General features: G+C 38.7%; 1 protein-coding gene across 1 annotated transcript; it reads right to left on the bottom strand.

Annotated features, from left to right (window-relative positions):
- Positions 1 to 124: 124 nt before the first annotated feature.
- On the bottom strand, positions 125 to 27,393 carry Idh (isocitrate dehydrogenase [NADP] cytoplasmic). The gene is made up of 9 exons (XM_068371125.1): positions 27,288 to 27,393; positions 19,887 to 20,120; positions 15,131 to 15,291; positions 12,897 to 13,048; positions 12,560 to 12,688; positions 12,258 to 12,415; positions 3,376 to 3,510; positions 2,970 to 3,132; positions 125 to 611 (listed from the first exon to the last, which is right to left on the bottom strand). Exons 1-9 carry the CDS (start codon positions 27,301 to 27,303, stop codon positions 530 to 532), a joined length of 1,230 nt encoding a protein of 409 aa, XP_068227226.1. The 5' UTR covers positions 27,304 to 27,393; the 3' UTR covers positions 125 to 529.

Genomic DNA, 27,393 nt, shown 5'->3' with positions numbered 1-27,393 from the left:
AAACTGGATTACAATAGGAAAATTACTATTTGACCTTAACTTTAAATGTCAACTTTTCATTAAATAGGTTGGGAAATGAAATAATTGTATGCAATGTAATATACCAGGAGAAAAAAATAAAGTCTAGTAATAAAATTTAATCATTCATGTTTCAATTTATGGTCCCTAAGATTAAGGATTGGTAAAAATAATTTCTAATACTGTACTGTTAAGTAAAATAAAAAATTAAAAACTGTTTCAGTCTCTATATTGACGTTAATAAATTCTATACGTACCAGCACAACAAAAAAATAAATCCTCTAAAAACTGATATATACCACAGTACACAATCCTGAAATAAAAACCATCTAAATGCAAAAATAAATGCTAACTCAGTATACCCCCCCAAGGAATGAAGAAATTGTACTAGTACACTCTTATTGAAAGAACACCCTGTTCTAATTAAGATGGGGGAATGTTTCTGTTGCTAAATGTTTAAATCTGGATCTATTTGTTATAATCTGGATATATTTATCTGAGAACTATCCAGTCAGGCACTCATATTTTTTTGTAAATTTTCTGCAAGTTTATCCAGGAATTCAAATGTGTTGAGGTAGTCCTGGCGTCCAACACTGAAAAGAAAAATGTAGAAAAAATGGTTTATTACACAGAAGTGTACCATCTTGCATGTCTAAAGCTGTTTTTATCTTCCATTCTTCCTCCTTTTAAGTTTGCTTTTCCTTTTTGTTATTCATAAAATTATATTGTTCATTATGCTATTCTTCTTGGGTATTATCCTCATTTCCTTTTCTAAGTATTTCACATAATGTTTTGTGTGGTAATTCCATTTAATGCAGATTTTGTACACACTTATTTACTGCATAAAACACTGATATTCCTGTACCCCAAAGATGTATTATTTAAGCTCTACCTAAAAAAAAACTTTGGGCATATTTTCTGTTTAGCTATGCTCCCTTCAAAGCTTACACTGATTTGTTTGTTTCTATTTTATATAAATGTTTTTCCTCTATCTCGTATTGAGCTTTTTTGTAAAAGAAATCCCTAAACACAGCATAACCCAAGAACATGAAATATGTTCCTCTACACAGTACTTTGCACTCATTTTCAATTTAAAATGCAATAAACACCATGGTATGAACCAGCAGTCAGAAAAAATTCAACAGCTTTGATTGATTTACTAAGTAATTCAACTGGCTGCCAGTTAAGGGAAATTTAATTTCCTGTTTGACCATGATGCTTCATACTAATAAAATTAAAATTAGAGTTCAGTATAATTGTACTGCTAAAATTCTTTGTTTAAAAAAGGTGAAATTTTTTAACCCGTCACCTATAATGCGCTTTGTATCATCAGAACCTTTACCAAATGGTAAACTAAAAACACAAAACAAAACAGGAAATTTGCCTAAAGTTCAAATGAAGGCAGGTTAGGCTATAATCAGTACCACTGACAGAAGGCAACTTAGCCTTCTCAGATTGCATGAACATAAACTTTTCCCTAAGAGAAAAAATATCAAGCACATCATTATGAACTTCAGAGAACCCAGTAATAGCCTGCACAGTAACATCCCCTAGTCTAGTTTTCTCTGGATGCTCTCCTAATTTGAAATCTACTGTATTTTTCTCTTATATTTAAGTCCTTCTCACAAACCCAGATAAACAATAGTAACATAACTCTGTAAGTACTGTATGTATGTCTGATAAGATATCACATTCTGAGCATCTACTACTTCAAGGACAATGCCATGTGAACCTCTGGCGAGATTCATAGGCATATTGAGCAAGCAGTTCACTTGAAACATTGTGACCTTTAAACAACTTCCGGAACCTTCTTCAAGACTGTACATAAATAGTGAATCACTGCATAGGAGGCCATGACCTACACTCTGCACAAAGGGATGCTTGTGAATAATAATAGCAAGAAGCAACAAGTGTATGGATCTACAGCCATAATTCACATCCTAAAAGACAAAGAAAATTAAATGTTCGATTAAGGGTGCAACACTATGCCTGTACTCGTTGCAACCAAAAACATAAGAGAAGAGCTTTTGACAGGTGGGAGGACAGGGCTCATTACCCTCATTCCAACCTGTCAGTAACTGTTAGTTAAAAAATTCAGCGTCTGTCCAGTTCACACTGAGAACATATTCCCTAATTAAAGGACGATTGTATTTATTTTGTGAATGATGCTGAACTACTGTAAGATTTGGAAAGGCAAAGTAAATTATTGCAGCAATTGTATGCAAACATTCTAAAAGTTAAACTTCTAGGGTAAGTACCTAATAAATAAAGTTCTTAGATACAGCACAGTAATGTAGTGTTATCTCCTTGGATACTTTTTGTTCTTCAAACCTGGCCTTTTTGTTGCAACTCAAATTTGCAATACAAGGAGTCCAGTCATATACAGTACAGCATGTACATTTCTTCCATAAAGTATGAGCATACTTTCAGTGGGGAGACTTTCTTCAGCTGTATGTTGGCAGCCCTGTCATCCTACTATGATACCAGCGATTACATACAGAAATATAATTTGAGCCTTTTCACACATTTAGAATTACTACATACTGTAGAAGCACCAATATTTTAATCCATTTCTTGTCTGCATAAACTAAATCATTACTATATAACGTTCCACTTATTAACACTCTTGAAAAATCATGGCACTCAGGAATTATTTTGAAATTGTCGATCATAATGTGAACTCAAGTGATTGGGTAAAAGAACACTAAAATGGGATATGGATATTTCTAAATACACCGACATTACCTTGGTTTTTAACTGTAAATACCTGTATAATAGTACCTTAATTGAGTAGCAATACCTAGATGAGTACAGTAGTACTTTTTGAACATCTTAAATGTTCAGTCATCTAAATCTATCTAACTTTTAAACTCACTTAGCCCTTCCATTTATAAATAATACCCATGATCATAAATAGTATTTCAATTAACCTTGAGGAAAAGAATACTTACTTTGCCATTCCCTTTATGCAGATAGCCAAATCTTTGGTCATAGCACCAGATTCAATGGTATCAACGCAAACCTTCTCTAGAGTAACTGCAAATCTTGCCAAGGCTTCATTGTTGTCCAGCTTAGCTCTGTGCGAAAGGCCACGAGTCCAGGCATACACAGATGCTGATTTTGGACAAAATATATTAAAATTATGTCCCAAAAAATTTTGTAAATATAATAAACCAAGTAATGCAAAACATGTCCTTATCCATGAAAACAATATTGCATTTTTTATGAAACATTACCAAAAACATTTTGTATGAGCAATTACTATTGAAGAATTAAAAGCAGAGATTATATAAAGTTCATATGTTGTAACTGGCAAAGTGATGCAAAGGCCAGACAACATTTGATTGTCAAACTTACCAATTGGATTGGTGGAGGTCTCTTTTCCTTGTTGATGCTGGCGGTAGTGTCGGGTCACTGTGCCATGAGCAGCTTCAGATTCCAATGTCTTGCCATCAGGACAAATTAATACTGATGTCATCATACCAAGGGAACCTAAGTAATGAAAAAAATTTAGACAATCATTATTAATTCTTGAAAAAGATAGTTATTCATACAAAAACTTTACAGTATTATGTTTATACAGTGGTGCCTATTCTTCTTTTGCTTTTAAAGTAAATGCACAATTTTTTTATAATTACATAGGTTTTATAACAAACCTTTCATCTGCAGTAACCAACTCTCAATCTAGATGTGGGAAATAAGTTATAAAACCCTACAATGGTACAATAACGTTCATTAGTGACAATACTATGTACTTTTATTATCATTCACAAGTGTAAAGAGTTATTTCTATTTTTGTTATAAACTTTGAATTATAAGACCAAATAAGTACTTTTCAAATATCAAGATTATATCGAATATAAAATTTATAATAATTCTCTACTAGTAAAAAACTTTGCCATTTTCCATATTATGCCACAAAATAAGACAAAACATTCTGAAATATGAATGAAAATTAGGGCTACCAACCACACAATTTCCCTAAACAATAACAGGAGAAAATACACCTCCCATACTACAAAAGGTTAGCATGTCTGAAAAGCTGTGGAAACAATGCTGCAATCTGTTAGATGAGATACGGTGACATTCAGTATTTAACATACTTCTCGCTTAGCTAACGTTGGAATGATGAAACATCTTGTGGTCCTTCAAATAAATTCTAAAGCTGAAAAAAACTGGGAAACTTCACTAACTAAACAGTCATTATAGAAATGCATAGAAATAATATATTTCCCATCAAAATTAGTCATAAATTATACAAAAGTCAGACAGTATTAAGATAGAATCAAATGTTTCAGCCTCAAGAATTAGCCTAGAAAAGGACGACCCAAATCCAATACTCGAGAGCAGGATATTCGGATCATTGCTAAAGGGAATTATTGTGTTTTTATTCCTTTTATACTTTATGATTCAATTAAATAATATATTTTCATCAATAATTAGTCATGGAAAGTAGGCACAGACCTAAAATAAACTTTTCAGACCAATCGATATTGTATTAGATTTAATTCTTGGCGAGCGCTTGAAAATTCAAACTATACATAATCAATAAAACATTTTTTGTCGTTAGTTTTTCCCTTTTAAGTTTTTTCCAGTAAAAACATATCAGAACCTGAAATTATAAGTAGGCCACTAGGATAATTTGAAAGATAACATGCCCCTTTAAATCAGCCACTTGACGGGAACGTGCTGCTTGTACTACTGTAGTTGCCAGATGTTGCTTTCTAGGCTGAAAATTTGTCCAAAAAATAGGTACACAATATCATCACTTATGAACGTGATTGCTACCAAACCAGAGAAGAGGTGTAGCCTACATATCAATATGATAAATCTTTTTTTAAATAAATTGTATTTTGCCTGGCAATCTAAATTAATGCCACACAATGCAAGACAATAATGAGAAAAAAAGGTAAAAGAGGTCATCAATGAGTCTAGAAAACCATGTACTCATGAGCACTGATAAACGAAACATGAGACGGATTGACAGCCAGAACCTGTGGGTCAACTCATTCCACATTCAATACATATGCACCTATAACCACAGAAAAGAAGGAAAATTTTTGTCAAAAACATTCTGTGACAAACCAAACCAAATGGGCAATATAAATCAATGGTTTACAAATAATTATTATCTCTGCTGTGACCAGTTTACAAAATTAAAAAGCTTAATTAAATTTCATACTAATTAAATTTCCTGTTTCACAAAATGAAATTTAAAAAATCAAAGCATTGTGATGTTTCTCATTTATCAGCCAAGGCTAATATTGTGCATTTTCTAAAACTATGCAATCAATTGCATACTTATTCACAACATAAACAGTATACAATAACAGCATGAAACCTGATGAATAAGTTACTATTCAAGACATTCCAGTATAGTTATAAAAATTTACCCAATACATTTGGGCTTGCTACATATCATTAGGAGACTTATCAAAAATACAAATTATCTTATGGTCTTTCATATTCTAAAATGGGATAAAACAACTATAAAAACTCTGTCATTTAAAAGGTTAACACATGATTTCCCTTGCTATAAAAATGATATTTTAATTATAAAATAAATTTTTGAATATACTTACCTGGTGAATATATAATAGCTGCTGCTCCGGCGGCTCGACAGAAAACACACAAAAACTCGCGAGCGATCGCTATGAAGGTTGCGGGTGTGCCCACCAGCGCCAACTATCGGCCAGATACCGCATATGCATGTAAACAAGCCTCAATTCTTCTCATCCCGCTGCGTCTCTATCGGGGAGGAAGGGAGGGCCTTTAATTTATATATTCACCGGGTAAGTATATTCAAAAATTTATTTTATAATTAAAATATCATTTTTAAATATTTAACTTAGCCGGTGAATATATAATAGCTGATTCACACCCATGGTGGTGGGTAGAGACCAGAGTTAATTAAGTTTACAGCGTATATGCTTAGAGTTTTTGACAGTTATAACATAACAAAACCCAAATATATAGGTACCTGGTAAGGAAGTTGACTTAGACGATTACTCTGCCTTGTTAGTCTGTCTTCCTCACGAAGCCCAGCGATCCTCTTAGGATGCTGAAAGACTCCCAGGAGCTGAAGTATCAAGGGCTGCAACCCATACAACAGGACCTCATCAAACCCCTAATCTGGGCGCTCTCAAGAAATGACTTTGACCACCCGCCAAATCAACCAGGCTGCGAAAGGCTTCTTAGCCTTCCGTACAACCCAAAAACAAGATTAAAAACATTTCAAGAGACAGATTAAAAGGATATTGGAATTAGGGTAATGTAGTGGTAGAACCCTCACCCACTACTGCACTCGCTGCAACGAATGGACCCAGTGTGTAGCAGTCCTCGTAAAGAGTCTGGAGATCTTTTAAGTAAAATGACGCGAATACCGACTTGCTTCTCCAAAAGGTCGCGTCCATAATACTTTGCAGAGATCTATTTTGCTTAAAGGCCACGGAAGTTGCTATAGCTCTTACTTCGTGCGTCTTAACCTTAAGCAAACATCGGTCTTTCTCATTCAAGTGAGAATGAGCCTCTCGTATTAAAAATCTGATAAAATATGACAAAGCAATCTTTGACATAGGCAATGATGGTTTCTTAACTGAGCACCATAATGCCTCAGATCCACCTCGTAAGGACTTAGTACGGGCTAAGTAGAACTTAAGAGCTCTAACTGGACACAGCACTCTTTCAAGTTCGTTGCCTACGATCTCTGATAAGCAAGGTATATCAAAAGATTTAGGCCAAGGACGAGAAGGCAGTTCATTTTTGGCCAGGAAACCAAGTTGAAGTGAACATGTGGCTTTTTCTGTAGAAAAGCCGATGTTCTTACTGAAGGCATGAAGTTCACTGACCCTTTTAGCCGAAGCCAAGCACACTAGGAAAAGCGTCTTGAGGGTGAGATCCTTCAGGGAGGCTGAATGTAATGGCTCAAACCTGTCTGACATGAGGAACCTTAGGACCACGTCTAAGTTCCATCCAGGAGTCGTCAAACAACGTTCTTTAGAGGTCTCGAAAGACTTAAGGAGATCTTGGAGATCTTTATTGTTGGAAAGATCTAGCCTCTATGACGAAAGACCGAAGCCAACAAGCTCCTGTAGCCCTTAATCGTGGGAGCTGAGAGGGAGCGAACATTTCTCAGATGTAAAAGAAAATCTGCGATTTGGGCTACAGAGGTACTGGACGAGGACACAGATGCTGACTTGCACCAGTCTCGAAAGACTTCCCACTTCGACTGGTATACTCTAATGGTAGAAGCTCTCCTCGCTCTTGCAATCGCACTGGCTGCCTCCTTCGAAAAGCCTCGAGCTCTTGAGAGTCTCTCGATAGTCTGAAGGCAGTCAGACGAAGAGCGGGGAGGCATTGATGAACATTTTTTACGTGGGGCTGACGTAATAGATCTACCCTTAGAGGAAGACTTCTTGGAATGTCTACCAGCCATTGAAGTACCTCGGTGAACCACTCTCTCGCGGGCCAGAGGGGAGCAACCAACGTCAACCTTGTCCCTTCGTGAGAGGCGAACTTCTGCAGTACCTTGTTGACAATCTTGAATGGTGGGAATGCATATAAGTCCAGATGAGACCAATCCAGTAGAAATGTGTCTATGTGTATTGCTTCTGGATCTGGGACTGGTGAGCAATAGATTGGAAGCCTCTTGGTCATCGAGGTGGCAAAGAGGTCTATGGTGGGTTGACCCCAAGTCGCCCAAAGACTCTTGCACATGTCCTTGTGGAGGGTCCATTCCGTGGGAATCACCTGACCCCTCCGACTGAGACAGTCTGCCAAGACGTTCAAGTCCCCCTGGATAAATCTCGTTAACAGGGAGATGCCTCGATTTCTTGACCAAATGAGCAGGTCCCTTGCGATCTCGTACAGCGTGAGGGAGTGTGTGCCTCCTTGCTTGGAGATGTACGCCAAAGCTGTGGTATTGTCGGAGTTGACCTCTACCACTTTGTTTCGAAGGAGGCTTTCGAATTTCATCAAGGCCAAGTGGACTGCCAATAGCTCCTTGCCGTTGATGTGCATGCTCTTCTGACTTGAGGTCCACAGACCTGAGCATTCCCGACCGTCCAGGGTCGCACCCCAACCCAAATCCGACGCGTCTGAGAACAACACGTGGTTTGGGTTCTTGACTGCTAGGGATACTCCCTCTCTCAGACTGATATTGCTGTTCCACCATTTCAGGCATGCCTTTACTGGTTCGGAGACCGGGATTGATACCGTCTCTAACGTCTTGTCCTTGTTCCAGTGAAAGGCTAGATGGAACTGGAGAGGCCGAAGGTGTAGTCTTCCTAGCGAGACAAACTGCTCCAGGGATGATAGAGTCCCTACGAGACTCATCCAATTCCTGACTGAACACCGTTCTCTCTTCAGCATTAGTTGGACTTTGAGCAGGGCTTGTTCTATTCGGGTGGCAGACGGAAAAGCCCGAAAAACTGGACTGCGAATCTCCATCCCTAAATATAGAATAGTCTGGGATGGGATCAGTTGGGACTTTTCTAGGTTGACCAAAAGTCCCAATTCCTTGGTCAGACCCAACGTCCAATGAAGATCCTGCAGACAGCGATGACTGGACGATGCCCTGAGAAGCCAGTCGTCCAAGTACAGGGAGGCTCGGATTCCCGATAAATGGAGGAATTTTGCCACATTCCTCATGAGCCTCGTAAATACGAGAGGAGCAGGACTGAGGCCAAAGCACAGGGCCCGAAACTGGTATACCACATTCCTGAAAACAAACCTCAGAAACGGTTGGGAATCCGGGTGTATAGGAATGTGGAAGTACGCATCTCGTAGGTCGAGAGAGACCATCCAGTCTCCCTTTCTGACCGCTGCTAAGACGGACTTCGTGGTCTCCATAGTGAACTTTGTTTTCGTAACAAAAACGTTGAGCGCACTGACGTCTAGCACCGGTCTCCAACCTCCTGTATTCTTTGGGACTAGGAAGAGACGGTTGTAAAACCCCGGTGATTGAAGGTCCGAGACTTTCACCACCGCTCCCTTCTCTAGCAACAGACACACTTCTTGGTTTAGGGCTTGTCTCTTTGACTCCTCTCGGTACCTGGGAGAGAGGTCTATGGGAGTTGTCACTAGAGGAGGTTTGGGTACAAACGGAATTTTGTACCCCTCTCTGAGCAACCGAACAGACTCTTGGTCTGCGCCCCTCTTCTCCCAGGCCTGCCAGAAGCTCTTCAATCTGGCTCCTACCGCTGTCTGAGGCTGTGGGCAGTCAGACTCTGCCACGTGAGGACTTGGCTCCTCTCTTCTTACCTCTCTTTCCCTTGGCACGAGCGCTTCCCCTGCTGGGAGCTCTGCCACGAAAGGGCGGGATAAATCTGGATGCCGGAGTCTCGATCCTGGGTCTTACAGCAAAGGATGTAGAAGGAGTCCCTTTGCGAGCAGAGGACGCCATCAAGTCATGGGTGTCCTTCTGCACAAGCGAAGAAGCTATATCCTTAACCAGTTGTTGCGGAAACAAGGACGCTGATAAGGGAGCAAAGAGCAGTTCTGATCTCTGACAGGGAGTAACTCCTGCCGAAAGAAAAGAGCAAAGGGTATCTCGCTTCTTTAAGACTCCCGACGTAAAGGTGGAGGCGAGCTCATTGGAGCCATCGCGGATGGCTTTATCCATACATGACATGATAAGTAAGGAAACATCTCGGTCAGCAGACGAGATTTTCCTACTTAAAGCTCCTAATGACCAGTCAAGAAAGTTGAATACTTCAAAGGCCCTGTATACGCCTTTAAGCAGATGGTCAAGGTCCGAGGAGGACCAACTAATCTTCGAGCGTCTCATGGCCAGGCGACGGGGAGAGTCTACGAGGCTTGAGAAGTCACCCTGGGCAGAGGCAGGGACTCCCAAGCCGAGAACTTCTCCCGTGTCATACCAGACGCTCGATCTAGAAGCAAGCTTAGAAGGAGGGAAGGCAAAGGCCGTCTTCCCCAAACTCCTCCTGGTATCCAACCAGTCGCCTAAAAGTCGTAAAGCCCTCTTGGAAGAGCGAGAAAGCACTAGCTTAGTAAAGACTGGCTTGGTAGCAGGTAAGCCTAGAGCAAACTCAGACGGTGGCGAACGAGGAGCAACGGTAACAAAGTGATTGGGAAAAAGATCCTTGAAAATCAACATGATCTTCTTAAAGTCCATCGAAGGAGGAACTGTCTTAGGTTCGTCTACATCTGAAGGATGATCATCATGATGAGGATCAGCAACGTCCTCATCTGAAGGATCTTCGTCCGACAACTGCTGAGTAACAAGCAAAGGGGAGACCTGCCTTGGTGGCAATGCTTGACACGCAGAGTCCACACGCACTGGTGCATCAGTAGCAGTCCAGGACGCTACGTCATGTAACTGCTTAACAGCCTGACTGTCAACAACAACAGGAGCGGGAGGACGCTTGACGTCAACTCGAGACTGCCTTGACTGTCTAGACTGAGCAGTCAAAACAACTCTTGACTGCGGTGCTTGACGCTCAGTGTCAAAACAAGTCAACTTCGCTGGTTGGCGAACGTCCTGAACGTCAACAAGAGCATTAGGAAGCGGCTGAACGTCCACATGCGGCTGAAAGTCAACACGGGACTGCATCGAGTGAGGCTCTACAAAACGTGACTGACGTGACTTAGTAACGCCAACGTCAACAGGACGAGCAAAGGCTCGTTTGGGCGGCTGACGGCCAGGATCTCGATCAGCTAAGCGGCGAGGATCATCGTGAACCTTTTCAGCAGAATAGTCCTCCATAAGGGAGGCGAGCTTAATCTGCATGTCTTGCAGTACAACCCATTTAGGATCAACGGGAATGGGTGCGGTAAGAGACGAGGGTAACGTCTGTGACTGCAAAACCTTGCCTACACCAAGACTCTCGGAGCCTGTGTTACGTTTCTGCTTAGGCGGCGAGCAGTCTTCCGATGACTGCAAAGGGTCAGAGCTGTCCCAATGGCTACAACCAGGACGCTGGACCTGTCCTGAAGGGACTGACTTTCGCTTTAAGGGCCTCGAAACCTTGCTCCACGGTTTCTTACGCGAAAAGCCTTCGGATGACGAGGAGAAAATCGTCTCGCTCGTCTTATGGTAGGGGCGGTCTTGATGAGACACGCCTGAAACCATAGAGGGAACGTCTGTTCGCTGATCAAGGCCTCTCGAACCCATAAGTCGTACGACATTACTTCTCCCTGGGGCTTGGGAGCTTGCAAGAGGTCTCGGACTAGGCGAACAACAGAGGCGAACAACAGGCACGAACAGACGAACCCTCGGTCGCAACACTGATAACACTTTGCGCACTAATCACTTTCCCACGATTTTCCACTGTGGCACTCTGACACTTTAACTCTTTAACGTCAGCCATGAGTTGATTACGGTCTGTAGCTAACGACTCAACTCTTTCGCCCAAAGCATGAATGGCACGTAACATATCCCGCATTGATGGTTCCTGAGTGCTAGTAGAGGGTTCAGGCACAACTACTACAGGGGAAGGATTAGGTTCAGGGGCATGGGAGGAGGAAAATTCTAACGATCTAGAGGAACTTCTCCTCACCCTATCTCTCTCTAGCTTACGAGAATACTTGTCATATTCAAGCCAATCGAATTCCGAAAGGCCCACGCACTCCTCACACCGATCTCCTAATTGACAGGTTTTACCCCGACAATTAGAACACACAGTATGTGGGTCGAGAGAGGCCTTTGGAAGACGCTTATTGCAATCCCTAGCATTACACTTACGAAATCTAGGAATTGGAGAAGGGTCAGCCATTTTGAAAAAGTCAAAGAAAGTCCAAAAAACAATCCAAAGTCATCAACAATTAAATCTGTCCAAAAAAGAGTTCAAGAGTTTAAGTTGAAGATAAAACACCTGCACTGCGAAAGCTCAAACCAAAATGAAGTACTTCACCAAGTCTGTTGAAAAACTCCAGGTTAACAGCGAGTAATGGTACGTCTTGTCGATCAGACCGACAGAGAAGAATTGAGGCTTGTTTACATGCATATGCGGTATCTGGCCGATAGTTGGCGCTGGTGGGCACACCCGCAACCTTCATAGCGATCGCTCGCGAGTTTTTGTGTGTTTTCTGTCGAGCCGCCGGAGCAGCAGCTATTATATATTCACCGGCTAAGTTAAATATTTAAAACTTACGATTATAGCTGTAACATTCCTCATAAACTTCATTAAAAACTAAAACAAGCTTATTTGTAATATACAAAAAATCTGTTGCATATATCATGAATATCACAAGTAAAACATAACTACTTATTTGCTTACCAAAGCCTTGAGCAACAGAATCAGACTGGACATCTCCATCATAGTTTTTACATGCCCAAACAAATCCTCCTTCACTCTTCATAGCCTGTGCAACCATGTCATCAATCAATCGATGTTCATACCAAATTCCAGCAGCTTCATACTTAGATTTGTATTCTCTTTGAAATAAGAAGTAAAAGTGTATGTTGAAATAAGGAGTTACAAGAATCAATAAAATAGCTTATAAACATCTTTTAAATATTCTTGTACATGAACATTCAAAACTAAATATCCATAAAAGCAACGTTGCTGTGGGAACTTACTTATCATAGACTTCTTGGAAAACATCCTTGAAGAGGCCATCATATTTTTTCAAAATGGTATTTTTAGTTGACATGTAGAGAGGCATCTTTCTGTCCAAGGCATAGACCATAGAAGCATGGGCAAATCCTCTGAAAAAAAAAAAAAGTGAAAACTACCATACATCAGATATAGATTGCCTCTTGTGAATCTATGGTTAGTGTTTATAATACAAAGGAATACGAAATGCTATCAATTTGACTATAGTATGAGGTTTGATAAAAAATACTTGAAGATTAACACTATATTTTAACAAGCATATGCAATATAAAGAAAAAAATACTAGCGTTGTACACAAACCTAATTGATTCTTCGGTGTTAAACATGCCTAAGGCACAGCCTGCTCCCTGGAAATTATTGATAACTTCTCTGATGGGTTCGCCACCATCAGATGGTGTCCAGGAGATTTCGAGTTTTCCAGCTCCAGGGACAATAAAATCTACAGCTTTGTACTGTTGGGATTATCAAAATATCTTACTGATAGTGAGACAAATATAAGAAACTTGACAATTTTTTTTACTAATGAAATGTTAAAAATAATACTACATACAACAGTACAACTGTGCAAAATTCTAATAAAAAGACATGAAGGAAATACTACATACAATTGATAAATGTAAAATATAACTCAAACTACAGCTAAAATATGGTGGCAAAAGTGAAAACAATTAATTATACAGTGCCATTGTAAAAGTATACTGTACTCATATCACATAACTATATTTCTAAATTAATCATTTACCAAGGAGAAAAACACCAAAAAAATTACACATTTTAAAAGCAATTACCGTACTCTCTTTCCTAACTATACAAATGTAAGACCTTTAAAATAGGAAATGTTAGTTGGAACAACCATTGAAATCATTAATGTGGTGGTTAACAACAGGAGGTGAGTGTTGCTGACTAGTCAGAATTTCAGCTCAGGACCAAAATGAATGGTTGAAGTTGGATTTCTAACTTTAAATGGGTCAGGTTTATATCATTAGGAAAAAGACAAATTACTTTTTAAAAAATTTATTCTATCCAATGCCGATACAGTACAGGTATTTTCCCCTTAACGTTGTGATTACGAAGTTATAACCTTGTCGGTGAGCAATATCATTACAAACAATCTACCCTTTCAGCCAACATCTTGAGCATAGTTTCCTAGTTGCATTATGTAACCAGAAACACTAGTAGGCTAAGCCTGACAAAATCTTATCTTACTTAAACATATCATGTGTGCTTATATGTTTCCTTAAAAAAGTAGTAATAAAATATAAAAAACAGATACAGTATTAGTATACTATATATACTGCATCTGTGTGTGTGCTTCTTTTACAATATCTAGGGACCATTCAGTTATTCTTAATACTTATCTATTATCTGTCCTTCTCATTATATGTCCTGCTAATGTCCATTTCTTTTCTTTACATGCTGTTAAAATATCCTCTACTTCAGTTTGCTCTCGTATCCATGTTGTTTCTCTGTCTCTTAGTGTTAATCCCATCATAATTCTTTTGATAAATCTTCGAGTTGTAACTATCTTATGTTTTAAGGCTTCAGTAAAGCACAAAATTTCCAATGCATGAGTTAATACGGGTCGGAACATCTGATTGATATACTTTCCTTTCTAAAGAATAGAGGCATTTTAATTTTTATAATCTTGTTTCATTCACCAAAAACTCTCCATTACATGCTTATCCTTCTTTTAATTTTGATCTCATGTCTTGGGGAAACACTTACCATCTGTTCCAAATAATTATATATATTATTCAATAACTATTATTTGCAGTCTTCATTTTCATTGGACATTATCTTAGTTTTACTCTTATCAGTTTTCAGTCCGACAATACTTTCTCCATTCAAATCTTCCATCATGTATTGCAATTTCTCTCACGATTCACAAAATAGAACTTTGTCATCTGCAAATCATGAATTGTTAATGTATTCCTATTAATGTTAATTCCTAAATTTTCCCAATCTAAATTCTTGAAAAACTACTAGACATTCTCCTTGTCTAACACCTTTCTCTATTGGTATTTTCTCTCAATTATATGTAGTTTTAGGATTGCTGTAACCCTGTACAGATATCTTCAAGTGTTATAACATTTTCATTTATTTCTTGTTTTTAAAGTGCTTCCAATTCTGTTTTAGTTTTAATAGAATCAAAAGGTTTCTATACTCCTCATAACAAAAAGTAACTTCACTCTTAGGGAAGGATAATATTTATACATTAACAAAGCCACTCTATTTTACTATCAAAAGCTTAAGTAGAAACAACAAATAAATTAGAAAGTCACTTTCTATCAATGAAACTATGTAACGAACTGATAGTCCTGCTGCTAGGATTTCTAATCATGTACTTAAGAAAATTAAATCTTTTTAAATCATATATACAACAACACCCTCTCCTCTACTAAGATATAGTACAGTACAGTATTTATATAATAAGTGCACTTTGCAAAGATCTAATCTAAATTCTATAGAGTATTGGGACCATTGTGGTTCTGTTCACTTACATAATCTATAAAAAATTCATATGACGAACTCACCTGATCAGCATGTGCATGACGTCCAATCACAATGGGCTTCTGCCAACCTGGGACGAGACGTGGAATATTCTGACAGATGATAGCTTCTCTGAAGACTGTGCCACCAAGAATATTACGGATTGTGCCATTGGGAGACTTCCACATCTTTTTAAGCTTGAATTCTGAAATCAGTATTTACAAAATTATAACAATTTAATACTTTGCAAAAATTGCAGATGAACAATTAAATAACAATAAAATCTGTTGTGGATGAGAAAATTATGGCAAAAGAAGAAAAGTTCTAAGCAGGGGGTACCAGATTTAAGCTTTTGTGCCACTCCTACAGGACAAGGTTTAAGGAAATTCATCTTTCTGAATTTACATCTAGTACAACTGGCTTGTTTAATAAATTTTAATAAGAACATTTAATATCTATCACTAGCTTGCATACGTCATGATTCAACAATCTTTACAGAGCAAAATTTCTAGCCAAAGATATAGGCACCTAACAAAGTGCTACCAGGGTGTTTATTAAAAAATTAGTTTCCAAAGTGATGTGAAAAAAACTTCACTAACCTAATTCTTTTAACAGAATTGGAGAAGAAATTGACTAAGTGACTGAAAAGTAAATTTATGTGGGGTATTAAAGTTAACACCTCAATTTTTGCAGGCTTTGCCACAACCACCTTACAGGAAAAAAACTCGCGAGAACAAATTTCTATATATATTACCCTTTAGAGAAGTGGGCATTAACCCAGTGGTAATAATTTGTCTTATTACCACGCAAGACAATTTACTAAATATCACTGACACCAGCAGGGTAGTGGGTTAATCTCACCATCTGTCTTTGCAACCTAGAAAATAATTCTTCATTGACATAAAAACAGAAATGGATAAGCTTTGGTGATCAATCCATTCTGAAGAAGTGTTTTAATACTTCCATTTTGCCTTGTTTCAAGTATTGTTTTCATGTATGGTTGAACAAAAACTAGTGGTATATCAAATCCCTTATTCCTGATCTGGATATTAACCCCTGACACTGTCGTTCAGTTAGTTCTTTATGGCTGTTGCATAAGATTTTTCATTATACTGACCATCCTTTGCATTTAGATCTTCCCAGACTGTACTGCCCAGTACATAATACTAAACTCTGTCAAATTTACAAAGAAAGTCGAGTTGTACCTGTAGACAAAAACACATGTTGCCTTATTTCCACCTTTGTATTTTGAAAATAAAGATAAAAGATGCTACTAGACTGATACAATGAATACAATTACTTTAATATAAAACATCAATGATATTAAAACTCAGTTTTGAATTGTTATGGTTTTGCATCATTATTCATTCATAACCAAAAGAAATGTGGCACAAATGTTGCCACTTTTCCAACATAGTTTTTCCAGGTCAGTGATAGATATTCATTAATTGGCTTTCGTCAGAAAGTATATCCTCATTAGTTCCTTTGGTCTCTGAAACCTCATCCTCCTTATGAGCTAAGAATGGGGGATTTGAGGGAGCCTACAGATCCATCTGCCAAGTCATCAGCAGTCATCGACTGGTCCTCCTTGCTCCTAGCTTGGGTGGAGAGGGGGTTTGGGCGCTGATCACATGTACACAGTATATGGTCAGTCTCTAGGGCATCTGCTTGATAGGGCACTGTCACTGTCCCTTGTCTCTGCGATTCATGGGTAACCTTTAAACTGATGAAAAGCCAGCTGAAGGAATCTCAACCTGAGGCGACCCCCTGGGACCAGGTGTAGCAGAGAAGACAAGTGACCGGGGAGACGCCTCCATAGACACCCAACTGATGAAGAATGACCAGCACCGGAGCCATTACCCAAGTAAAAACTTGTAGTGTGGTCAAAACAAGGGGATTTGAACTAGTACCCATGATGAACTGCAGAAAGACTGCTCTCCTGATGGTATGCAGCCTCCAGGATGATGAAGACCATCCTAAATGGCTGGAAGATTAAATAGGGGATCCAAAGCGTAAGAGAAGAAGGGTTTCTTACACCTCGTTAATTCATGCATGATCTTAGTGCTTGGGGATTTCTTCTAAGGTGGAGCTGTATCCGTGGAGACCTTACACATGGCAATCGCTCGAATTAATACATACACAAAACTCTGAAGTCTATGGTTTTACTAGAAGGCAAATGCATGCTCTCAGAAGAAGACAGGTGTAGGGGCAATTGTACACATGAATGACAGTGCATGCTAAAAGGAGACCATGTGAGTAAAGAAAACTTCAAGCATGAAGACTGTTGATGGTAAGACAAACGTGCATAAGAACATCAACAGAAGATGATCTGCGTGCGCAGAGTCCTACCCTGAGGATCGTGTACGATAACTCGTATAGTGCTCAGGATATCTATCTTGTCGTCTGTGATAGGTAGTCTTCTGAAACTTGTAATCGGAAGGCAGGAAGCAACAAGAGATTATACAGCAGAGGACGAGGTAAAAAGAATCAGACCAAGAGGAGAGGAAAGACAAGGCCATTTCCTCCCCTTACTAGAAGTCATTGTTGAGGTTTCCTTTGCTGAGGGCGACAGAGTTACAGAGGATGAAGAATAACAATAAACTGCACCTAAAGTAGATCAGAACTAGTTGGAAGGGGTTACATCAGTCACTTCCTTTGCAGGGGCAACACGAAAAAGGAACTGCAGCAGACAACTTACATCAGTAGTCCAAGATGTGGATAGGGCTTGCAGCAGCTTCTCTGTTGAGGAGATGCCCTCTAAGCCTATGGAAGACAATAGCGCCCTTTGGATCATGTTCCCAGCAGCCTCGTCCTCATGAATTATACAGTTAAGTTCACCATAAGAAAGAAAAGGATTACCTGCTTCTCTGTGGGGTAGTAGATAAGATCACCTGACCCGTATATTGCCCTAAAGGAAGGTCAGAGTAATCATGCTTCTTCGTAATCCTGCTGGAGGAGGGAGATGGAGAATGCCCACAACCTAGTGTACCCATGGGCTAAAAGAGAGAGAACAGATTTCTTCTATTTCAAGGATGATCCAAAAGGTGAAGAATCTACCTTTGACTACTTCCTCCTTCTCTTGCCATATTATAACCAATACGAAGACGGTAACCCCCTACTCTCTACCAGGGGGTTGACTACATGCAGTCATGCCCCCTGCAAGGACACAAAGAAGGGGAATTCACATTATTCCTGCTCATGAACATGTGTTAGGATAGGAAATGAAGTGAGTGATTGGTTTCCGGTGAGAGTGGGGCTGAGACAGGGATGTGTGATGTCGCCGTGGTTGTTTAACTTGTATGTGGATGGAGTGGTGAGAGAGGTGAATGCTCGAGTGCTTGGACGAGGATTAAAACTGGTAGACGAGAATGACCATGAATGGGAGATAAATCAGTTGTTGTTTGCGGATGATACTGTACTGGTTGCAGACACAGAAGAGAAGCTTGGCCGATTAGTGACCGAATTTGGAAGTGTGTGAGAGAGAAGGAAGTTGAGAGTTAATGTGGGTAAGAGTAAGGGTATGAGATGTACGAGAAGGGAAGGTGGTGCAAGGTTGAATGTCATGTTGAATGGAGAGTTACTTGAGGAGGTGGATCAGTTTAAGTACTTGGGGTCTGTTGTTGCAGCAAATGGTGGAGTGGAAGCAGATGTACGTCAGAGAGTCAATGAAGGTTGCAAAGTGTTGGGGGCAGTTAAGGGAGTAGTAAAAAATAGAGGGTTGGGCATGAATGTAAAGAGAGTTCTATATGAGAAAGTGATTGTACCAACTGTGATGTAAGGATCGGAGTTGTGGGGAATGAAAGTGATGGAGAGACAAATTGAATGTGTTTGAGATGAAGTGTCTAAAGAGTATGGCTGGTGTATCTCGAGTAGATAGGGTTAGGAACGAAGTGGTGAGAGTGAGAACGGGTGTAAGAAATGAGTTAGCGGCTAGAGTGGATATGAATGTGTTGAGGTGGTTTGGCCTTGTTGAGAGAATGGAAAATGGCTGTCTGCTAAAGAAGGTAATGAATGCAAGAGTTGATGGGAGAAGTACTAGAGGAAGGCCAAGGTTTGGGTGGGTGGATGGATGGAGTGAAGGAAGCTCTGGGTGATAGGAGGATAGATGTGAGAGGCAAGAGAGCGTGCTAGAAATAGGAATGAATGGCGAGCGATTGTGACGTAGTTCTGGTAGCCCCTGCTGCTTCCTCCAATGCCTTAGATGACCGCGGAGGTAGCAGCAGTAGAGGATTCAGCATTATGACGCTTCATCTGTGGTGGATAACGGGGGAGGGTAGGCTGTGGCACCCTAGCAGTACCAGCTGAACTCGGTTGAGTCCCTTGTTAGGCTGGGAGGAACAGAGAGTAGAGGTCCCCTTTTTTTTGTTTTTGTTTCATTTGTTGATGTCGGCTACCCCCCAAAATTGGGGAAGTGCCTTGGTATATGTATGTATGTATGATGAACATGCCACACTTTGTTTATTACATCTGGACAGGACGGCATGCCTGCACGTGGCTTCTTCATAATCCATTACATACCCTCACTCTGAAAAGAGATACAATTTCAGTAGTATATAAAAATAGCCAAAATTTTGGTAACATCCGCATTGCTCGGTGGCTAAAGCCAAAAGTGGCTACTTAATGTGTTGGCAAGGGACAGGGTTTCCCCGCCACCAGCCATTAACTACTGACACCTCATTATAAGTTTCAACAGCAGAGTTCTAGTTCCACTAAAAGATTATACTCTTATTAAGAGACAAGGGTTTGTATTCATGTAAGAACAAATAACTTTTAAATAGTTATATGCAGAAAGAAGCTTACCTTCAACTCTCTTCTCATCTGGAGTAATCGTAGCACACTTAATACCAACGCTGTACTTTTTGATGGCATTGGCACAATCTATAGTGACCTGGTCATCCGTGGCATCGCGGTTCTCAATCCCAAGATCAAAGGTATGAAGCTCAATGTCAAGGAAAGGGAGAATGAGTTTCTGCTTGATAAGATCCCAGATGATCCTGGTCATCTCATCACCAAGAACCTCCACAACTGGACCACCTAAGAACAAGAAAAATAATATTAAACCAAACTGAAAATCCATACTGAATGTTGTGGATTGAATAATCAAAAGATACAAATCTTAACTATATTTTCATCTCAAACAAAAACTGTCTGCTGCTTGAAAACATTTGAGCCGCATTTCAATCTTCCTCTCCTGATACATAAATACATAAGTAAATCTAAAATGCATCTTTTGATAGTTTTTTAACTTGAATTGCTATTGGTCACTATAGATACACACCTCAGATGAGGGTATCTAACTCAAGCAAAAAGTAAAATTTCTATACATTGTAACTGTACCTGAAAAAATAATCATACCCTACATTAGCTTCATTGCTTTAGAACACTATTTAACCCAAATACTTTCTCTACTAACACTTCTTAATTTTCAAAAAATACTTCGATAAATACTGTACTGCAATCTAAAGGACAGATATTTAATACTATTTAGCACTACTATACGTTTAAAAGCTCAAGTTTTCCTTATGAAATAGGTAAATAACCAACAAGAATTTTTGCTCCCTTGAGAGGCAAAACCATGCTAGAAATAGGAACGAATGGCGAGTGATTGTAACAGTTCCAACAGCCACTGCTGCTTCCTCCAGTCGCCTTGGTGACCGCTGAGGTAGCGGCAGTAGGGGATTCAGCATGCGAAGCTTCATTTATAGCAGATAACAGGGAAGGGTGGGCTGAGGCACCCTAGCAGTACGTGTACCAATCAAACTAGGCTGAATCCCTCGTCACGCTGTTAGGAGCGAAGAAGAAAATTCCCCTTTTGTTTTGTTTTTTATGTTGGCTACCCCACAAAATTGGGGGAAGTGCCTTGGTAGATAGATAGAGAATTAATTATTACTATAAAAATCCCTTTCACAACATCTTGGTTGGTGCTTACAGTCATGCAACCAGGAAGGTGTTCCTGTAATGTACTTTTGGAAATTGAAGGGAATCTTCATCTGCATCTTCCAGCCTACATCTTGTGATGGGCACAACGTTGGCAATTCTTAGCTCATCCCTAAGATTTTAACTTGATATCTAGTGAAGATTCTAGAATTGTGCATTAAAATTTAGTTTGTGGCACAAAAGAATTTAGAGGTAGCCTGATGTAACCTGATTTCCTGATTATTGTTTACTCAATTGACTGCAATATCCATTTTCTTTTTTAAAGAACTTTCTGTACTTCATTGCTCTTATAATTAGTTCATCAGCAGCTTCTTGTAAGAGAAGTGTCTTTCTAAAATAATAATTCTCAACCCTTCTATACAGGGATTTCTGTACCTGTGATTCATGTCAACAAAAACTAAACCTAACTGGCTATACAAGGCTTGTTGGTTTTCTGTTGTTAGGTTGTGCTCATCTCTTGGGAAGCAGGGTAGGCTACATCTGCAGTTTAGTTTCAGGTAAAACTGCAGAATACTGTAGCTGAGAAGGCTGAGCAAAAGAAACACCAAAAGTAATTATCTGAGAGGGCCTACATCCTAAGATGCTCTTCCCTAATCTTAATAGTTTTATTAGATTTTTTTCAAATACTGTATATAAAATTTTAAAAGTTATTTATATTTTTTGTAACTACAGTATACAAACCCAAGTCCTTTAATAGGAAATTGAGTCAACCTCAGCTGGAACTCGGCAGTTAAAACTTATATCGAGGTGTTGGCAGTAGCCAGTAACAACCAGCCAGTGTCCTATAGCTGATACACTAACACCGTATCTGGCTGGCGCCAAAGAAGGTTGAAAATTAAAATATTGCTTCAATTACCCCTATCCGAAGAATTACAAAATTGCATAGGTAAAACTTTGCCTTTCAACATCTACCAGTAGCTGGCAAACTAGGAAACAGGGGATCCTAACTACCTTTCTTATGAAAGAGCCAATGGGAAATAAAGGATCGCCATGCCACTATCATCGAGTCCTTGCTCTCCTTCCACTTCGACCCGATACGAAAGGGTAAACAGGTGTCTTCTGTGACTCTTAAATGTGCTACACATTCAGGAGACTTTTGACACGAGGGTGGTTGTCTGGAGGAGAAATGTTCCAAAGAGCTGGCGTTTCTAAAACATAGAATCGAGACCAACTCGAAAGGTGACAGCCTGTAGTTGGCAACATAAGAAATGCATCTCGGATATCTCTTTCATCTATGCATTTGAGGAAAAGGATCTAATGAAAATTGTTTCACTGGTGACCCCTTACAAGGATCATGCTGTTGCAAACTGAGTGTAACAATAAAGGAAAGACCTAAAGCTTCAAAGAACAAGAGTCCTGAATATGACGAGGATCAGGTAGTGCTCAAGACTTCTGGACCGTATGGTCTTGTCAGAGACCGAATGCACTTAGAGGCAAGAATGGTCATTGGTGCCGGAATAGTTTCCTTCCATTCAGAAAAAATCATTGAAGTGGGCTGAGGAAGCACGAAATGGGTGCGTATCTTTTGTGGCTATCCTCTGTCCGTCTGAAAAGAAAATAGAAGGCGCATCAATACTGCGAGTGCTTCAAATGAGCACAGCTACCATCATTGATAGCTTTGCAATTGCCAAAACTGTGCATGTAATCATGGTCATGCATTTGGGAGCCCAGGTCCTTGAGATTGCACGAATATCTGTCATAGTGCGTGCTAATGTAAGAGCAAAACATGCATGTATCAGGAGCAAGTCAAGCACAGACAAGTTCTTGTGAAGGGGGGTTTTCTCATCTAGTTGGAAAAGAACGTGAGCTCGAAGCAGTGTTCATTGATAAAATAGTACAAAACCACTGCGCGCTCAGAGACATGTTGCTCGGAAGTGTGCGCGTTATAAGAACAACAATATACCTTCCGAGGACAACTTACTCTTCCCAAAACTGTATGGTCTTCTTAATAAAACTTGTAGAGGACTGTCAATCATGGAAGTTGATCCAAGGGCAGAGCATTAACAGGCAGTTTGGGTTCAGGTTCAATGTCAAAAGGGACTGAAGCACTATTCCCCTTCTAGAGATTAAGCGCTAAGGCTAACTTCTCTCTGGACAGAGTAGCCTGTAACCCCAGGGAAGTACATGTTCTGTACTAAGGTATATCACATCATCGTCAACTGGAACAAGATTTGAAATTTTAGAGGACTCCTCTTAAGGGAGAGGCTCACCTGTTTCATCACTCTGGGATACAATAGTTTCCCAACCTCAAGATTATCCAAGAGTTAATTTGTCACTGCTTTTCCCTCTTATTTCCTGAAGAAACTGAAGGGGAAGGTTCAGAGGGTCAAGTACCAGGGTTGAAAGAAGAGGTTTAGCAGACTTCTTTGATGTCGAGGATGAGGAGTCAGGCTTAGCCATCTTCTGCCAATAGCCATACACCTGCCACTGGGAGGGTGACCACTCCTCACAGGGGGAATCTTAGCGACACTCCTGCCCCATGCATGAACGGCGCAAAGTATGAGGTTCTACGTATCTACCACTCATAGAAGTGCTGCATTTTCCCGACACTTCCGATCAGGGTTGCATGTCCACCTTCGGTATGGACAAGCACACACACTCACACACATAAAAGAGAAAGAAACAATTTTAGAAAGCCACGTTAATATTATATCCATGATAGTTGGTGGCAGGAGTCAAAGTGATAATTCAGTATACTGGCAAGAAGGGTGGGGCTTTCCCATCATTGCCGATACCTTATCATAAGTTTAAACTGCAGAGTTCCAGTTGCACTCGAATTAATCTCCCATTGAAAGCCAAAGGTTTGTATTTGTATTGGTACAATAAATTTTTTTCCTCCCATTTGCCAGTTTTCCACAATTTTGTCTTTTTTCCAGGATGGTGTGGAAATCAGATGTTGTTGGCAATTTCCCTTCCATTCACCTTTTTTTTGTGACCCCAGAGCGAGCTGCTTTGTACTTGACAAGGCATTTAAAGAAAAATAGATTGCCAACTCTGTTTGGATGTCGAAACACAACAAAAAAATTTTATGTGTAGTGGAATATGTACAGACCTTTATCAGCCTTTTTAAACAGCCTAATAACAGTAATAGTGAGGTTAAGCCTTTGGAAAATATTATAAATAAAGCAGCAAGTAAGTACAGAAAGTGGAATTTAAATAAGCGTGTGTGAAATTGAGAAAGCTTTGATAAAGATAGTGTATTAAGAGGACTGTGTATCAAAGAATGGAAAACAGTAGGCTGAATAAGATGTAATGTGCTTGCAAGAGATTCTTCAATGGTTGAATATTGTAAAGTTTTGTTGAAAAAAACATTACAGTGAAGTACTGGTATGTATTTCTTATGATTTATGTGGTTGTATTTTCCACTGGAATAGACTTCCCTCATGGAGTGAACACCATCCTACGGTATTGTGGCAAAAAGATAATTTCGTATTATGATACATGCTATAGTTAAGCTTATATTAGTTTACTATAATTATCCAAGACATTTAGGGTTAAGTTTATTGGATAAGATAATTAGGTAACTCTGTTGCCTTCTATGGTACAGTATTATAATCTTAACTGCATAGGTTATGTTTTCATTATGAGAAGCTGATTGTATAGAATTATTGTTAACATCGATAAGTTTAAGGTTTAAAGTAATATCTGATGTACAACTGTGAATGTATGAGAGTATATATGTGTAGATGGGGAATAAATTAAAGTAGAAGTGTTTGATTCTGGTATCTAATAACTACAATACCCATGACATTAAGATGCAAGGTATTACAGTAATGAGACTGGGAGGCAAATCCTAACCTAACCTGATAGCTCTGTAAATCAAAAAGAATTCTGTTAATCAGTTAAGTTGATTCTCTTGTGACATGCGCAACCATTCTGCATCAAAATTTATCTTTCATGCAAAGCATGCATGATTACCAATACATCAAGTAAACAATAACAACTGCAGCCATATCTAGACCACTGCAGGACAAAGGCCTCGGATATGTCCTTATTCATGTCTGGGGTTTGGCCAGTTCTCACCACCAAGCTAGCGACTGCAGATTGGTGGTGGTGGGAGACTTTTGTCTGATTGCTGACTGCAAACCAACCTAGTAAGGGTCACCCTGACTAGTGAAGCTTTGTTGATCTTGGTAATACCCAAACCCTATTACATGTTAAGGTATCCCAACTCCAAAAGATATAAAAGTAAACAATCTACACAAAATCAATTAAAAAATTCCAAAACATAAATTGCAACGGCTTCATTTATTTCATGTCCTAGTTATATATATATATATATATATATATATATACACATATATATATATATATATATATATATATATACACACATACATATATATATATATATATATATGTATATATATATATATATATATATATACACACACACATATATATATATATATATATATATATATATATATATATATATATATATACACACATATATATATATATATATATATATATATACACACACATATATATATATATATATATATATATATATATATATATATATATATATATATATATATATATATATACACACACACACATATATATATATATATATATATATATATATATATATATATATATATATATATACACACACACATATATATATATATAAATATATATATATATATATATATATATATATATATATATATATATATATATTCCAGTTCTTACATCAGTAATATAATATCTTTAATCAGCTTGGAATCCATCCTGGAGAGAAGGAAGCTAAGGTAAACGATCTATGCTTAGAAGACTTCCTACATGGTTACACAAGTGGGGCATAATATAAAATTGATGTTGTTAAAGGGAATAAAATGTAGGTAATGAAATTACTTGTTTCTGATGTAATACTTGTCCCCCATTATAGGTAGTGCATTGGCCAGGGCACCAGCTACCTTTTGAGATACTACTGCTAGAGAATTATGGTGTCCTTTAACTGGCCAGACAGTACTACATTGGATCCCTCTGTCTGGTTACAGTTCACTTTCCATTTGCCTACAGTTACACAAAATAATCTGGCCTATTCTTTCCATATTCTCCTCTATCCTCATACACCTGACAACACTGAGATTACCAAACAATTCCTCTCCACCCAAGGGGTTAACTACTGCACTGTAATTCTTCAGTGGCTACTTTCCTCTTGGTAAAGGCAGAAGAAACTCTTTAGCTGTGGTAAGCAGCTCTTCTAGGAGAAGGACACTCCAAAATTAAACCATTGTTCTCTAATCTTGGTTAGTGCCATAGCCTCTGTACCATGGTCTTCCACTATCTTGGGTTAGAGATCTCTTACTCGAGGGTATACTTGGGCACAATACGCTATCAAATTTCGCTTCCTCTTGTTTTCTTGAAGTTTTTTTTAGTTTATATAGGAAATATCAATTTTAATGTTGTTACTGTTCATAAAGCATTTTATATTTCCTTGTTTCCTTTCCTCACTAGGCTATTTTCCCTGTTGGGGCCCCTGGCCTAATAGCCTCCTCCTTTTCAAACTAGGGTTGTAGCTTAACAAGTAGTAGTAGTAATAATAATAATAATAATACTTATTACGGTAATATGTACAAGTAATTACACCTAGTTAACAAGAGTAAAATCAAATTTAAAATGGTCACAAAAGAATACAAAGTTTTTCAACTAAATTTTATGAATTTTAACCGCCCAATCCGAATTAAAACTTTCATGTTTAACTTTTACTTATAGAAAATTTTAAAAATGCTTATTTTTAAATGGATCCAAAGCTTTGTAAACAAAAGATGACACCGAAATAAATCCCGGAAGTTAAACCAAGAGGCAGACTATAAACTTTTAGTAATGCTTATTAAAATAGACTAAATAGCCAAGTGATCACGTAGATCCATAGCCTTGTAAAGATCTGGCATCAGACAGAAAGTTACATAGGCCTAATATCAATTCAAATTTGAAGTTAGGCCTACTGCTTCCAGAAAACAGTATTTGTTTTCTATCTAGAAGACTAAACTGTGAACATATCACCCTAATACTTGCTAATCTGTAAACGACTCTACATCCTTTACATCTAGGTGAGTTTACTGAACTTCCGGAATTAATTTATAATTGTAAGCCATCGTATGTAGGGGAGGTTGCCACGACCATACCTTGGATACCGGCTTTAAGCCTCAATATTAGCTTCCGACAAAGTTTAATTTAAAGGGAATATATACGACGTAATTCAATTCTAAATATGCATGCAACATATCATATATTTAATATACTTACAAGCAATTTTCCCCATTTTGTGCGTAACCTTGAACAGGAGTCTCTACCTTTGCCACCAGCGGATGACCAAGTGACAGATATGTTTGTGTGTTGCCGGTGTTTGGAT

Source organism: Palaemon carinicauda, chromosome 3 (assembly GCF_036898095.1).
Source record: "Palaemon carinicauda isolate YSFRI2023 chromosome 3, ASM3689809v2, whole genome shotgun sequence".
In the NCBI taxonomy this organism is placed as follows: Eukaryota; Metazoa; Arthropoda; class Malacostraca; order Decapoda; family Palaemonidae; genus Palaemon; species Palaemon carinicauda.
Note: the sequence above shows the minus strand (reverse complement) of the source record. Positions and strands in the feature narration are given on the sequence as shown.